The 15,354-nt window shown below is 40.7% G+C and overlaps 1 protein-coding gene and 1 pseudogene across 1 annotated transcript; both read right to left on the reverse strand.

The window, feature by feature from the left end:
- Positions 1 to 215: 215 nt before the first annotated feature.
- Positions 216 to 5,664, reverse strand: LOC150046710 (olfactory receptor 4F17-like; annotated as a pseudogene).
- A 4,800-nt stretch (positions 5,665 to 10,464) lies between these two features.
- Positions 10,465 to 11,397, reverse strand: LOC150046711 (olfactory receptor 4K14-like). Its single transcript, XM_090357803.1, has one exon. The coding sequence runs from the start codon at positions 11,395 to 11,397 to the stop codon at positions 10,465 to 10,467; it is 933 nt and encodes a 310-aa protein (XP_090213929.1).
- Between the last annotated feature and the right edge of the window lie 3,957 nt (positions 11,398 to 15,354).

The following is a 15,354-nucleotide window of genomic DNA, read 5'->3' on the forward strand; positions in this document are numbered from 1 at the left end:
ATCATGGCTATAGTACTAATTCACCAGAGTTCTGGAGGGTTGAATGTGATCATGAGCATAAATGTTCTAGCACAAAGTAAATGGCTAATAGTCAATAAAGAATAGATTTTTTAAAAAAGTTTTGATTGTTATGATCAGGATGTGGGAGGTAGAAAAGTATGATTTAAATGTTTATTTTCTGAGTAACTGGGAGCACTTGGTAGACCCCCGTGATGCTAACTAGCACTGCTGTGGAGCTGACTCAGACCACAGAGGAAAAGAGCTGCGCACACGAGGAGGCGGTAGGGCACGTCGGTGGGCACTTTCTAGTGAAGGGCAATAGAACATGGGGCAGGAGCTGCGACAAACATTTCAACTGGGCTTCTATTAGGAAAAGGCAGTATTTCCTCAGGACGTTGTGCGGTGAGGCAAAGTGGCAAATGAAGGGTACACTGAACGCAAAGTAAGGCCATGAAAACAGCTGGTCCTTAGGTGGCACAGCTAATACTGAAGTAAAATGTAAGAGAAAGAGGGAAGTGGATAGGCAGGTCACAGGGAACCACGGAGGCTTAGAAGTATGACATCTGGCAAATTTCTTGCAAGGAGTCTATTATTTGATTTGGCCATTTAGTTGTATTTTCACTACTCTTCGAAATTACACCCACTTCTTTTTCTCTTGCTCTCTCTCTGAATTACCCAGCTCTACTCACGTACATTGTTCCCAAGAGCTTATAAAATTACTCGTTCTATTTTTTCAAGTATAAAGAAAAGACTTTTTGCTAAGTAATTGCTAAATAATCAAATGTTTAAATTAATTCAAGTGAACTTATTTTAGTTCCCTTCTGCTGAGTATAGTAATAAATACAGTCTAGCAATCACAGATAATACAGACAAGACAGTCTAGTAGTGTGTTTAGACTCAAAACATACAAATTAGAATTGAACCCAGCATTTACTGATGTAAAAATAGTTTAACTTCACTAGAGATAAGGAAAAATGTGAAGCTGTATCTCCATGGGAAATATGTGAAAGTGACAAGAGGCCCAAGAGTTTGTATCTTAGCACCAAGAGTTTCTATCATAGTAGCAAGCAAGCATCAGAAATATTATGCATTCACTAAAAGACATTTCTTACTTCTGAGTATATCATAACACCAGATCCTCTGCTATCGAAGTCCTTCACCACCACAAGCCCTCTCAAAGCCCATGTGTGATTCTTCAAATAGGATTCAAGAAGTCCTATAGAGCCTCGTATCTAAAACATACTTACAGCTCAAAAAATTAAACCCTCCCCCAAAACAAACCTTTAAAGAAACAACAATCCAATTATTAAGTGGGCTAAAGGCTTAAAGAGAGACTTTTCAGAAGAAGAAGAATGGCTGATAGACACATGAAGAGATATTCAACATCATTGGCCATAAAAAATGCAAACCAAGACAGCATGGAGATTCAACTTCACCCTAGTGAGAATGGCTATACTAAAGAAAACTAACAATAACAGATGCTGGTGGGGATGTGGCCAACAGGAAACTACTACACTGTTGGTGGGAATGTAAACGTGTTCAACAACTCTGGAAAGCAGTATGGAGGTTCCTCAAAAGACTAAACCTGGAGCTTCTATATGACCCAGCCATCCTACTTCTGGGGATTTAGTCAATGGACCATACGCCAAGCCACAGTACAGCTGTTAGCACCGTTTACTATAGTCAGGATATGGAATCAAAGCAGATGCCCCTCAATGGATGAATGGATCAAAAATGTGTTATATATACAATGGAAGTCTATGCTTCCATTGCAAAGAATGACATCACTCCATTCATAAGGAAATGAGAAAATCGCATTCAGCAAAGTAAGGCAGGTCCAAAGAAACCTGGGTTGCATGGTTTCCTTCATTTGTGGTAGACAGGCTGTGACTATAACTCTATAAACATACTGAATGGTAAAGACAAAGGATATATTTGGCGATAAATTATACAGGATTCTGGACATTCCCACAGTGAGACGAAAGGAGGTATTCTCAAGAGAGGATCACAAAGGCTCCGAATCTATGTGCAGGTGATCCTGTGAAATGACGCTTCTCAAAATAAACTCCAAGAAATGGAAACAGGGTTTTTAATTTTGTTTTTGCGGTCTCTTTTGTCACTGTTTTTGTTTGGTGTACATTTTGTCTTATATGTAAGATTATCTGTTTTGAGGGGGGCAGTGGGGAGCACAGAAATGGAGGGACAGAGGGTTAACAGATGCAGCAGTGGTCCTCACTGCACACTATGTTGAAAATAAACTGCACAACTTGTGCGTGGGGACAGGAAGGAAAACCTGGGATAAAATGAGGGAGGGGTGACACTGTTCAAAATGAAATGTACGCATTACCTGACTTAGGTAACTGCAACCCCTCTGTACATCACCTTTACAATAGCAATCACGGAAACAAAGAAAATCCAGCTTATGCTTACTGAAGGAGTTCTCTAGACTCTTAGACCTGTGTTGTATTCATAGAAACAAAATGAAGATCCAGACACAATTGAAAAGAAAATCCTTCTCCATAATTTCATTAAACGTTGAACTTAACCTTTGGAATGTTATGATTTTCTTACCATGTTCTACATTTTTGGACTGAACATTTTTTGCCACTATGACACTAATAACAAGGGTTATCCTTAACATTATTCATATTAATTCTTATAAGTATTGAAGCCAACCAACCAATGGGAAGTCTTCCCATTTTTCCTGGAGATAAAGACATAGGTGAAAATTCTTTCAACTAGATTTCCACTGATAAAAGCATCTTATTGTCAGTTAAGTTGTGATTATACTGTGTGCTTCACTTTCATTATTCCACTTACCTCTTTCATAACTTGAAGAGACTACATACAGCAACTTGAGAGAGAAACTATAGATTTCCTTTTATTTTTACATGCAAAGAACTACAATTTCCAAGACATGGCATTTATGTGAACCACCATTTCTAGTCAGCTGCTTGACCAATTCAGATATTCGCAGGAAAGTGACTGGAAGCAGGTGATAAGCTCTGGAAATAGCTGTCCAGAGCGGTGCGCTCACAGCTGGCTTTATAGTCCCACAGCTTTTCCCTTGGCCATTAGGAAACACACAAATCTTTTTAAGGGATGTTGCCACACAGTAGGAAATATGGCTTCAATCTTATAGAAACAGAATAACTTTGAACATCAGTGAACAGTATATGGAGAAAATAAAGGAAATAGTTGACTGTAGTAAGTGATAAGAGCCTCACCTCTTATCCCTTAATCCTCTTATTTTGTACTTTTAATTATAGTACAGGAGTTAACAATTAGCAGAGACACACAATGAATATTTATTATTATTACCATCTTATTTTGTATTCATCTCATACCATCTTATATGTATTCATAATGTGGTAGTTTTAATGTGATATTTACATAAATTCACACAATGTATTTTGAACAAAAATGACTCTTGAGTCTGTCTAAAAATTCATTCAAGAGATGTGTCAAATAATGCTTTTTGACTACCAGTCTTCTTAGGTTTTTTTTTTTCAGTGCAAGCCCTGGGACTTGCACTCAGGGCCTGAATGCTGTCCCTGAGCTTTTTTGTTCAAGGCTAGCGCTCTATCACTTGAGTCTTACCTTCAGTTCTGGATTTTCTTTTGCCAGTCCTGGGCTGTAGCTCAGAGCCTGAGCACTGTCCTTGGACTTTCTCAAGGCTAGAGCTTTACCACTTGAGCCTCAGCACCACTTGTGAATTTTTTCTATGTATGTGGTACCGAGGAATCAAACCCAGGTCTTCGTGAATGCTAGGCAAGCACGTTACCACTAGGCCAAACTCCCGGCCCAGTTCTGGAATTTTTGATGATTAATTGGAGATAAGAATTTCACAAACTTTCCTGCCCAGGCTTACTTTGAACTGGTAACCTCAGATATCATCCTTCTGAGTTGCTAAGATTATAGATGTGAGCCACAGACTCCTGGTTCAAGCTTTATAGGTTTTAACTGAGGGATGCCAGTGACACTCTTTGTCCTAAGCATTCTACTTTAAAACACACTGAATAAACTTTTGAAATCTTAATGATATCCTTTCCCAGGAAAGCCAATATCCTATATAATTTTGGAATTGTAGAAGTCTTCTATGAATCAAGACATTCTATGAGGAAGACTGAAAGAGCAACAGAACAATGCTATTAAAAAAGTAGATTATACACAAATTTTGCATCATGTAAAGGAGCCATCTATTAAGTTACATTGCAAAAATACACTGATAACTGGAGTGAAAATAATACTTAAAAGTTGTAGGATACTTAAGTGTTGATTTAATAATGCTTTGAATTCAACCATTAGAACTTCATGCTACCATGTAATATAAAGTGTGTCTCAGACAAGAATTATGTCTTCATTAATTTAAACATCTTTGGTTTATATAAACCCATATTTTACCCATTGGATCCACCTATTTCCATAGGAAATACTGCTTTCCAGTGAAGTCTAATACGAGTATAAAGATGCTGATAATGTGGTCATACAAATGTTTATTTATGAAGAGATAAATAAAAACATGAAAAGTAAGTGTATTTACTACCAGTAACTATAATTTAGGGACACAGATTAGAAGATAGAAAAGCATGACAGTTTATTACTCAGGAAACTTGAAATCCTGTGATGGACAGCTGGCTTCTCTGCGGCTGTCTCAGTGTTGCACGCGAGTGGAGTCGTGTGCATGGTGCTGTGTTACAACATGAGGTCCTGATGTGCGTGGCAGCCTCTGCATCTACAATGACGTCGCCCTGAAACTCACAACCTGTCTACCCAGCCTTCTTATTGCCAACTTCATATCTTTATTCCTTAAAGTGTGGATGGTAGGATTTAAAATAGGGTAACCACAAAGTCCACAATAGCAAACAACGTATCCAGGGAAGGGCCACATGTAGAGAAACACGCATGGAGTGAAAAACACGATGGCCACAGTGACGTGAGCGGACAGAGTCACGAGAGCTTTGGACAAGTCACTGGAGGAATGCTGCCTGACAGTGACCAGGATAAAGATGTAAGATACAATTAAAGAAAAGAAGGCGCCCATTGAGAGGAAGCCACTATTGGCAGTCACCACAAATTCTAGTCGGTAAGTGTCCATGCAAGCAAGTTTAATATCTCTAGGAAAATCACAATAAAAGCTCCCCACATTGTTGGAGCCACAGAAGGGTAAGCTTATGACAAATACAAACTGAGACACAGCGTGAATCATACCAATGGCCCAGGCAGCGGCTACCAGCAGCGTGCACGTCCTGAAACTCATAATAGTCAAGTAGTGGAGAGGTCTGCAGATGGCTGTGTATCGGTCATATGCCATGGATATGAGAAGCGCCATCTCCACCCCTCCCATGAGGTGGATGAAGAACGTCTGCTCCATGCAGCTGCGGGAGGAGATAACTGTATGCTCAGTGAGAAGATCAGAGAGCGCCCTAGGACCTGTGGTGGACGCAAGGCCCACGTCGACAAGGGACAGGTTGGCCAGCAGAATGTACATGGGCGAGTGCAAGGGAGGATCAAAAATCACTGTGAATACAATGAGGAGGTTTCCCAGAATAACTCCCACATAAAACAAAGAGAAGAAGAGGAAAAGGAAAAGCTGCATTTCCAGGGTTGTCCAAGTCCCAGCAACACAAACTCAGCTACCACAGAGTCATTTACGAGCTCCATTGAATCAAACAGAATGGAAGACACTGAAAAGACCTGGAAAACAAGAAGACACCATGTGCAGTCACTGAAAATAACTTGGTAAGTGCTTCAAAAGCAACTACTGGACTGGTTAGATTTGCCCAGCATTCACCAGGCCTGGGGCCCTATGTCCAACAGCATAAAGTATGTCAGCAATAAGTACATATAGCATCATTTGCCAACCAATCTTTTGTTTAGTTGTTGGGAATTTTTTTTAACAATATAGTAGAATACCAGGGTAGAAAAATTCAGGCAGAATGAACAAAGATACACTTAGAAGGGATCTATTGTATATTAAAGGCTTTCATTTGCTGAAATGCTTGAACTTAGAAGGCAAAGTAGGAATTAGAAAGGAATACATAAAAGTCAGTTATTCAGGACAAAGAAAAGATAAAAGCTTAAAAACACATATGAATGAATATGGTACCCTAGAGAACCGGAAGATAGTTCATACACATAAACATCTACACTTCTTCCTCCTCCTCCTCCTCCTCCTCCTCCTCCTCCTCCTTCTTCTTCTTCTTCTTGATCTTCTTCTTGATCTTCTTCTTCCTCCTCCTCCTACTCTTCTTCTTCCTCTTCTTCCTCCTCCTCCTACTCTTCTTCTTCCTCCTCTTCCTTCTCCTCCTCCTCTTCCTCCTCCTCTTCCTCATCCTCCTCTTAATCCTCCTCCTCCTCTTCCTCCTCCTCCTCTTTCTCCTTCTCCTCTTCCTCCTCCTCCACTTCCTCCTCCTCCTCATTCTCCTCTTTCTCCTCTTCCTCCTTTTATCAGGCAAGAGCTCTTCTACTTGATCTACACCACAGACTTTTATTTGCTCTAGACATTTTTTTCAGTATGTCTCAAATTCTTATTTGGGGCTGACCTCAGACCAAGTTCCTCCCTATGCCTTCATATAGCTGGAATCACAGGTGTGAGCTATAAGGTTTGGCTTATAGTTAAGATGGGGTCGTGGTAACTTTTTGTCTAGATGCTTCAAACTCTGAGCCTCCCAATTCCAACTTTCTGAGCAGCTGAAATTATAGGCATGTACTACCATGCCTGGTCTGCATGGTTTGCAAAACCTGAAAAGGATAGAACCTTTAACAATATAATCCAGGGCCAGGAGCTTGGCCTAGTGGTGGAGTGCTTGCCTGGCATGCACGAAGTCCTGGGTTTGATTCCTCAGTACTACATTCACAACAAAAGCCAGAAGTGGTGCTGTGGCTCATGTAGCAAAGCTCTAACCTTGAGCAAGAGTGCTCAAGGACAGTGTCCAGGCCCTGTGTTCAAGCCCCAGGACTGGCAAAAAAGGCAAACCAGAATAATAAAGTAATAACATAAATAATAATATTAATAAGTTAATAAAAATATATAATAATGAAAATTTTGTATTAAGTTAGTAACAAATACATAATAAAATAAGGAAAATTTTGTATTAATAGGTGAATAACAAATACATAATAAAATAATGAAAATTTTGTATGAGAACATAAACACAAAACAATAGTTTAGACATCTCCAAAAGCTATTTTCTTTAGGTGCAAGGTAGGGAAAATGGCTCAGTGATAACACTAGCTTAGTATATCTGAGGTCTCAGGTTTGATTCCCAACACTGCTAAAAAATGTTTCCTGTGCCTTAAATATGTAGCCCATAAACTAACACAGGTCTTCTTGTACTTAATCCCCATCCCTCCCCCCTATACCTTTTAGTGCAGTATTATCTCTTCTGGAATTCTATGTTTACAAAAGGTATCTTCAGCACAAAAGGGCTTATTGACACTGGATAAAGCTTGAAACAATTTAAATACCAAGCATTAGGTATAAGTATATTGAATGTTCATGATAGACAATAATATATCTATAGTACATTTCTTTAAAACAGAGTGCAATAAAGCTAAGTAAACTATACATTTAACATTTTACAGTAATTTTAACAGTAATTGCTTTTGAGACTTTAGAGTACCTATATACATTTAAAACTTTTTTTTTTGCTAAGGGTCAGGAGGATAGCCTAGTGGTAGAGTGCTTGCCTAGCATGCCTGAAGCTCTGGGTTTGATTCCTCAGTATTACACAGAAAGAGCCAGAAGTGGTGCTGTGGGTCAAATGGTAGAGCACTAGCCTTGAAAAAGCTCAAGGAAAGTGCTCAGGCCTTGAATTCAAGCCCTAGGATTAGCCAAAAAAAGATACTCCGCCCCCCCCCCCCCCCAAAAGAGCAGGCTCAGAGTTCACGCCCCACAACCAACAAAAAGAAAACAATACAAAACAACAGCGCCCCCAAAACCCTTTTTTTGCTAAGACATCAAATGGTATGAATAATTGTTGTTAAGATACATGGAAACTTGGTTTCACTCACAATCTCCTTAGGACAAACTGAGGAAATAATACTTCCTTTGTCTAATCACTTGTTTTCATAAATGCTGTGGTGAATTCTTAGAACATTCAATCCAGGAAGTGGATAGAATATCCTTTTTTTTTTTTTGGTGGGTCATGGGGCTTGAACTCTGGGCCTGGGCGCTGTCCTTGAGCTCTGTACTCAAGGCTACCACCCTACCCTTGAGCCAAGCTGCACTTCTCCTTTTCTAGAGGCCTCAGGTCCTTTGTGTCCAGGCTGGCTTTGAACCTTGATCCTCAGATCTCAGCCTCCTGAGTAGCGAGGATTACAGGCGTGAGCCACCACGCCCGGCTTCCAGAATATCTTCTATGATTTGCTTTTGTCATTCCAAATAGATTCTGGTACCAATGAAGTAATTCTAAGGAAAGGGATGTTCTGGTTCACTCAGCAAGTTCAATTACCAGTGTTGAAATAAGAGAGAGACAAGTGGCCGAGGGAGTACACGTGATGAAGTGCAATGGGATCAGAAGAGATGGCATTTCAGCAAGGACATGGGGACAAATTCTACAAAATGCAATAGTTTAGTTGCTCCTCAAATGATTCATACATTATTTCCTACTTTTCACCCAATATTCTCATAAATGCTCACTTTAGCATTGTCTCAACGCCTTAGATATTCTTTACCATTCAAACCTTTCTTTACCATTGTAATTAATCCCTACTTCCACCCCGGGACTGCTCACTCCTGTTTGGGTCATCCGGGGCACCGAGGCGTGATGGACTAAGGATTTGGAACAGGACTGAACGAAGCATGACAGCAGTGAGATCACCGGGGAGGTTTCCTGGCCGTGCTCTCGGCTGTGCTACTATTGCTAACACTGTTGGAATAGTGTTTGTCTTGGGGTGTTAGCTGATAAGATTTTTAGAGTATTATCTCAATGACATAAACCCACCAATCACAGAACTAAAGAATCTGATTTGATCTTCAGTTATTCTAAAATCTGATCATCCTAATACAAACATGGAACTATGAATTCAATAAATGCCAATGGCAGGATATAACAAAAGGTGTACAAGAGAGTCTGTGGAGAAGAATGGCAATGGATTGGAAGAGAGCTAGAGGATAAGATCAGTAAAGGAAGAAGAAACAAGAAAGAGCTCTAGAGGAGAAACAAGGAGGACAAGATCCTGATATGAGGTTTCCTGTCATGGCTTAAGCCAACAAATATCAGTGCATTATGAACAACCGAGGGGGAATTCCTTTGCACTTTTATATGCCGCTGATGTGTATTTTCACTGGAAAGTTCAAAAGTAATGAGTAGGTTAGGGGCAGTATTCAGGGATATGAGGAAAAGCTGAGTGTAAGCAGAGAGAATGGATGTGACAGTCGGGTGTATTGGAATGGAGTAGGAGTTGACAATATTCTGGGGTGTGTGAACTGGAAGGGGAGTCGTTTCCCAGAACAGTAGGAAGTAAGAGATCAAACAGACTTTTCTCCTCCAGGCAGTTTACTTACTCTGTTCTAATATTCATACATGCTAAGTAAAGTTTTGGGATCAGGAGACATTCCTGACTTTGTCCAGTCACAGTACATAGCTAAAACAGTATCTGGCCCCTAATAAAAGCTCAAGAAATATTAGATAAGGTATTTCTTTTTATTTGTCAGTTGTGGGACTTGAACTCTGGGCCTGGTCATTGACCCTGAGCACTTCAGCTCAAGGCTGCCACCCTCTCCTGGAGCCACAGCTCCACTTCTGGTTTTCTGGTGGTTAATTGGAGATAAGAGTCTCATGGACTTTTTACTGCCTGGGCTGGCTTTGAACCGTGATCCTCAGATCGCAGCCTCCTGAGTAGCTGGGATTACAGGCTTGAGCCACAGCACTCAGCCAGTATTGAATACATTCCTTAAGTGCCTATTATATATTACTCATTACATTAAGTGCTTCAATATTAAGAACTGGCAAGCTAAGGCTTTGTTCACTGCCTTCAGGGAGCTCATACTTCAAAATGGTAAATAACTTAAAAAACAATATTTGATCTTTGAGACTGAGATAACAAAGAAAAATAATATTAGATTTTATTCTCATTGAAATGCAACGCAATGTAAAGTCTGCTGTCATGCCTTAAGTAGTGTAAAACTTGGGTTTTGTCTTTTCTTAATTCTTTTGTTGTTGTTGTTGTTGTTGTTCCTTCTTCCATTAGTGCTTTGCAATAAGTAAAAAAGATTGTGCCTTTTGACAAAGGGAAAATGAGTGGTTTGTGGGAGATGTGTTGAGATATAGAACAAAAATTTCAAATGGATTTAGGACACTATTCAAGATAAGTTACTAAAATGTTATCTATAGAAATGAACATAGAGTTTGTGGAATAAATTTCAGATTTACACCGTTGAATACATACATGTAAAAATTGATTGGATAATGGCCAATTAGTAAATGCAAATTATCCTGCATTCCATTGAGTCTGCAGTCATACCTTGGACCCTACAGAATACCTTCCCAGTCTTTTCACGGCACGCTTAATTTCTTTATTCCTCAGAGTATAAATGGCAGGGTTTAGGAGAGGTGTAAAAACAGAATAAAACACAGCAAGAAACTTATCCAGCCAGGTGATGCAGAGCGGCCACACGTAGATGAAGATGCACGGGCCAAAGAAGAGCACCACCACCGAGACGTGGGCAGAGCAGGTGGACAGGGCCTTCCAGGCGCCACGCGAGGAGCTCTGGCGAACAGTGAGGAGAATGCACGTGTAGGAGACCAGCAACAAGACAAAGCAGGTCACACCTACAACGCCACAGTCGGCGTTCGTCAGAAGGTCCAGCCTGTGCGAGTCTAGGCAGGCCAGCTTGATCACCAGTGGGAGGTCGCAGAAGAAGCTGTCTATTTCCCGGGGGCCACAGAAAGGCAGCTGCACGACTACGACCAGGTGGCTCATGGCGTGCAGGAAGCCAATGGCCCAGGCAGTCATCACCAGCTCGGTGCAGGTCTGCAGGCTCATGATGGAGGCGTAGCGGAGTGGTCGGCAGATGGCCACGTAGCGGTCGTAGGCCATGACCACCAGCAGCACCATCTCACTAGCTGCAATGAAGTGTGCAAAGAAGATCTGAGACACACAGCCTCCAAAGGAAATCGTTTTGTTCTCCCTCAGAAAGTCTGCAATCATTTTAGGAGTGGTGACTGAGGAAAGCCACATGTCGACAAAGGACAGGTTGGCCAGCAAGAAGTACATGGGGGAATGGAGGTGAGGGTCAGTGATGATCAAGATCACGATGACTGCGTTTCCAGACCCGATGATCAGATAGAGCATCAAAAATACCACGAAGAGCAAGACCTGGGTGTCCTGGGAATTGTCAAGTCCGAGAAGCACAAATTCTGACACTACCGACTGATTTCCTCCATCCATGGCATTAAATGTGTCCCTGAAATAATCTAGAAAGAAGGTAGATGATCAGCTAGTGGGATGGGAAAGAGGATGTAGCTTTCAGAATTCCATATCAGCATCGCAAGTTAACATCTATGTCTGGAACTGAACAGCATACGTGCAAGGAAAAATTTTAGCCAGACGTAAGTGGCAGTCTGCCCCAAAGTGAAAGTTAACAGACCACGATGAACTTTTCAGGAGGCAGTGTATGGAAGGAACTTCACACAATTGACTTCCCAGGACAGTGGTCTCCCAAGGGGCTGTGAGGGGACAGAAACCCTTTGCTACATAATCAAAATTAGTTCATAAACATTGGAAGGTGATGGCAAATTGACACTGAATTTCAATACTAACAACGTGATACAACCCTATCATTTCTTGGTGTCACATATAATGATTCCCTCGAGCCTAGGAAGACATTACAATCCTGTAAGACATTACAAAGTTATGACTTTTTAGCTCAGCCCTCTAAAAATAAATGTTGAGACAATTATTTTGAGAAAAACTGTACAGAAGGTCTTGTAATAAATACCTTGGCATGATGATACAAAATCAGGCACACGATCGGTCTTTAATTAAAATGTATTTACAAAATAAAGATTTTAATTACCAAAATATATTGCTGTAGACTGAAGGAAGTCTTCTTCAAACAGTATTTCCAGGATGAATTTTCAAAAACCAATTATTCCCAAGAGCCTGTTAACCCTAGCATCTCAGGAGCCTGAGGCTCAGGATCATGGTTCAAAGCCAGCCGAGGCAAGTAAGTCCCTGAGACTCTTGATTCTGAATCACCACCGAAAAGCCAGAAGTGGAGCTTTGGCTCAAGGGGTAGAGCCTTGAAGAAAAATGCTCAGGGGCAGAACCGAGATCCCGAGTTGAAGGTTCAGGACCTGCACAACAAAACAAAACAAATGAAAACAAGAAAGAATTCTCTCACTGCTAGAATAATTTACATAATTTGCAAATGTGGGGTTTTGTGGGGTTTTGTTGTTGTTGTTGCTGTTGTCGTCATTATTGTTGTGGGGCTCGAGCTCTGTCCCTGAGCTCTTCTAGTCAAGGCTGGTGCTCTACCACTTGAGCCTCAGTGCCACTTCCAGTTTTCTGGTGGGTTGATCTCACAGACTTTTGTGCCCGGCTGCCTTTGAACTGTGATCCTCAGAGCTCAACCTCCTTAGTAGCTAGGATTACAGGTGTGAGCCACTGCGCCTCGTTTAGATAACATGTCTAAGAAAATAGTTCAAATTGTCAATACCAAAACTAAAATTAGAGCCCTTATCCAATTGCGAAGAAATTACATATATTAATTTTTCCTCTCAAACTTTACTTCCTGGATATAAAAAAGTAAACATTTAAGTAAGCAAAAAATGTCTCTTTTCAAGCTTCAGGGATTATTGTATATGATCGTGGAAGAAGTCTAATTGTCTATGAGAGCCAGTATGGAAAAGTGACTGTGTTTGACGATTGCGCCTCCTTGGGAAGCACTGATGGCGAGTGGAAGTCCCTAGAAGTCACTCAGGAGCAAGCCCCCTTGGGGTTTGTCATCCCTCTTAGTGGTGATGTAACCTTGATATTCATTAAGAGTCTGGGGAGACGCATTTTCAAATGGGAAACACAAACATATGAAACAAAATGTATTATCAGAGTTATGGTTTTATATACAAGCGGGAACTCAGTCACTTGGTTCAAGTAGCCACTGGGATCACAGAAATCATAAAACCAGAACCATCTGCTCAGTGTTCTGAATTCCAGTTCATGGTCTTCCTTAGTGAGCTTGCACTCATTTAGTAGGGCACTATGGACAAAGCTAGAATTGTTTATATTTGTTAGGATCACTTTACCTATTAGAAGGATACTCTTACTCAGTGAGTTCTTATTTGTTTAATATAAAATTAGCCTCCTCTAGTTATTTGTTTATTTATTATCTTTACGTAGTCATACAAAAGGATTTCAATTTAATATATCAGTTGATGAGTAAAATGTACCTTGATCGGTGACACTCCTCCCATTATTCTCCTAACCATCTCCACCCCCCCTCTGTTTGCCAGTCCTGGGCTTGAGCTCAGGGGCCTGAGCACTGTCCTTGGGTTTTCTCATGGCTAGAACCCTAACACTTGAGCCACAGCACCACTTCCAGCTTCTTCTGTGTATGTAGTACCTCGGTCTTCATGCATGCTAGGCAAGCACTCTACCACTAGACCACACTCCCGGCCTTTTCTTTTTAAGTGAATTCTTCTTTTTTTTCCCAACTGGCGTAAATCATCCTGATTTTCTTTGCTATATCTTTAGTGTTTGAACATTTTAGATCTAAAACCTACTAGCTTGCCTGTACTATCCTGGCCATGAGTCAGAATATTTCTGAATTTGAGCTTAGTCTATCAGTAAAGAAGGCTTCAAAGACCATCATACCAGAACCACACCAGAATGTGGGAGGTCTAAGCTTGAGAGTTTTCCCCCTTCGGTTTAAAGTAAGAATCTGTTATTCATGTAGCTACAGAAGTAGCTTGGACCATATGTCTGCCTTGCACAGTTGAAAATGAAGCTAAAAATAATTTAAAGAGTAAAGAAAGTAGAAACTGATCACATGCTTAAACAAGTTGAAAAGTATCAAGTGGATATGTACATAGAATGTGTGCTATAAGACAATACAACCAAATGAAACTTTAAAGTACACAGAAAAAAGGTTAAATATTTTTGTAAAGATTTCTGATATGAATTTTTTAACAAAAGAACACACATCTAAAGGAAGCAGAAGAAAGAGGGAAGAAAGAATGAAGGCTGCTCTGTAATTGCAGCTCATTTCTTCTACCTGTCTGTTGAGTCATAAGAGGTGCATTTTTAGAGAAGGAGAAATTCAGCTAGCTTATTCTTCATATCTGTAAATGAGCCTTCAGAAGACAAAGGTATAGATTGGATTTTTTTTATAAGGGAAGGGGGTTAATTAGCTGTGTGAGAGAGTGACCCACTGTTCTGTAGAGACAGCTGTACCCAGCTCATTACATTCATCCTGGGAACCAGACCTCTGAGTCACTCTGCTTTTCCCAAGAGAGAAGTGTCAAAGACTTGCTTGGATAGAACAAGGGGAAGAGGGAAGGTTTTGAGGTAATCATCTGTTGATGTAAATACAGTGCCCATGCGGTGAGGGTAACCTGGGAGAGAGGACTGCAGGCAGTGGCTGAGGTGAGGGAGTTAGAATGCATCCAGCAAGGACATTCAGGCATTCACTGCACCCGAACGAAAGTTGATAGACACATCTAGAACTCAATCTGTGAACATGCAGAGGAGCCTCTAGTTGGTAATAAGGGAATAAGTAAGTAATGTGTCTGCTATCAATTAAATATTTGGCTTTGGATGCCTTTTTGGACTCAAGAAGTTGTACTTGACCCTTGCCTTTTGGTTAACAATGAATAAAGCCTGTATACTACTGGATTAGTTTTTCAGTGATATTGTAAAAACACATACAAATATAAAGGTAGAAATGTGTGAAGCTTTGCTGAATCATGTGTAACAAGAGTAGATGACAGAAAGAAGGAGGAAGAGGAGAAAGAAGAAGAGGAGGAGAAGGATGTGGAGAAGAAAAAGGAGGGGAAGGTAGAGGAGGGGAGAGGAGAGGAGAGGAGAGGAGAGGAGAAGAGAGCATTCATCAGGACCCATGAGGTCATTGAGACAACCCTAAGGGGCCTCACTAAAGAAGCTAGACTTTATCATTAATATATAGACATGTTCCATGGAAGTCTTGAAGGATCAAGGCTCTACATTTGCTTAGCATTGTTTCTTGAGTACTAGAATAATTAAGAATGTTGGCTTTCTCAAATTAATTTCTGAAAAACAGTGGCTCATGCTTTCTCTCATTGATCATAACATAGCCAGGGCTCAATGCAACCACACTCAAGAAAACTGATGAAAGGAGGCTATAGTTAGGGGAGGAATCCAAGGCCATGA

The sequence above is a fragment of the Megascapheus bottae genome, chromosome 25, assembly GCF_031878675.1.
Source record: "Megascapheus bottae isolate mThoBot1 chromosome 25, mThoBot2.hap1, whole genome shotgun sequence".
NCBI lineage: Eukaryota > Metazoa > Chordata > Mammalia > Rodentia > Geomyidae > Megascapheus > Megascapheus bottae.

Excerpts from the sequence above, each read along its gene's own strand:
- LOC150046711 (XM_090357803.1), bottom strand. The coding sequence starts at position 11,397 with ATGGATGGAGGAAATCAGTCGGTAGTGTCAGAATTTGTGCTTCTCGGA.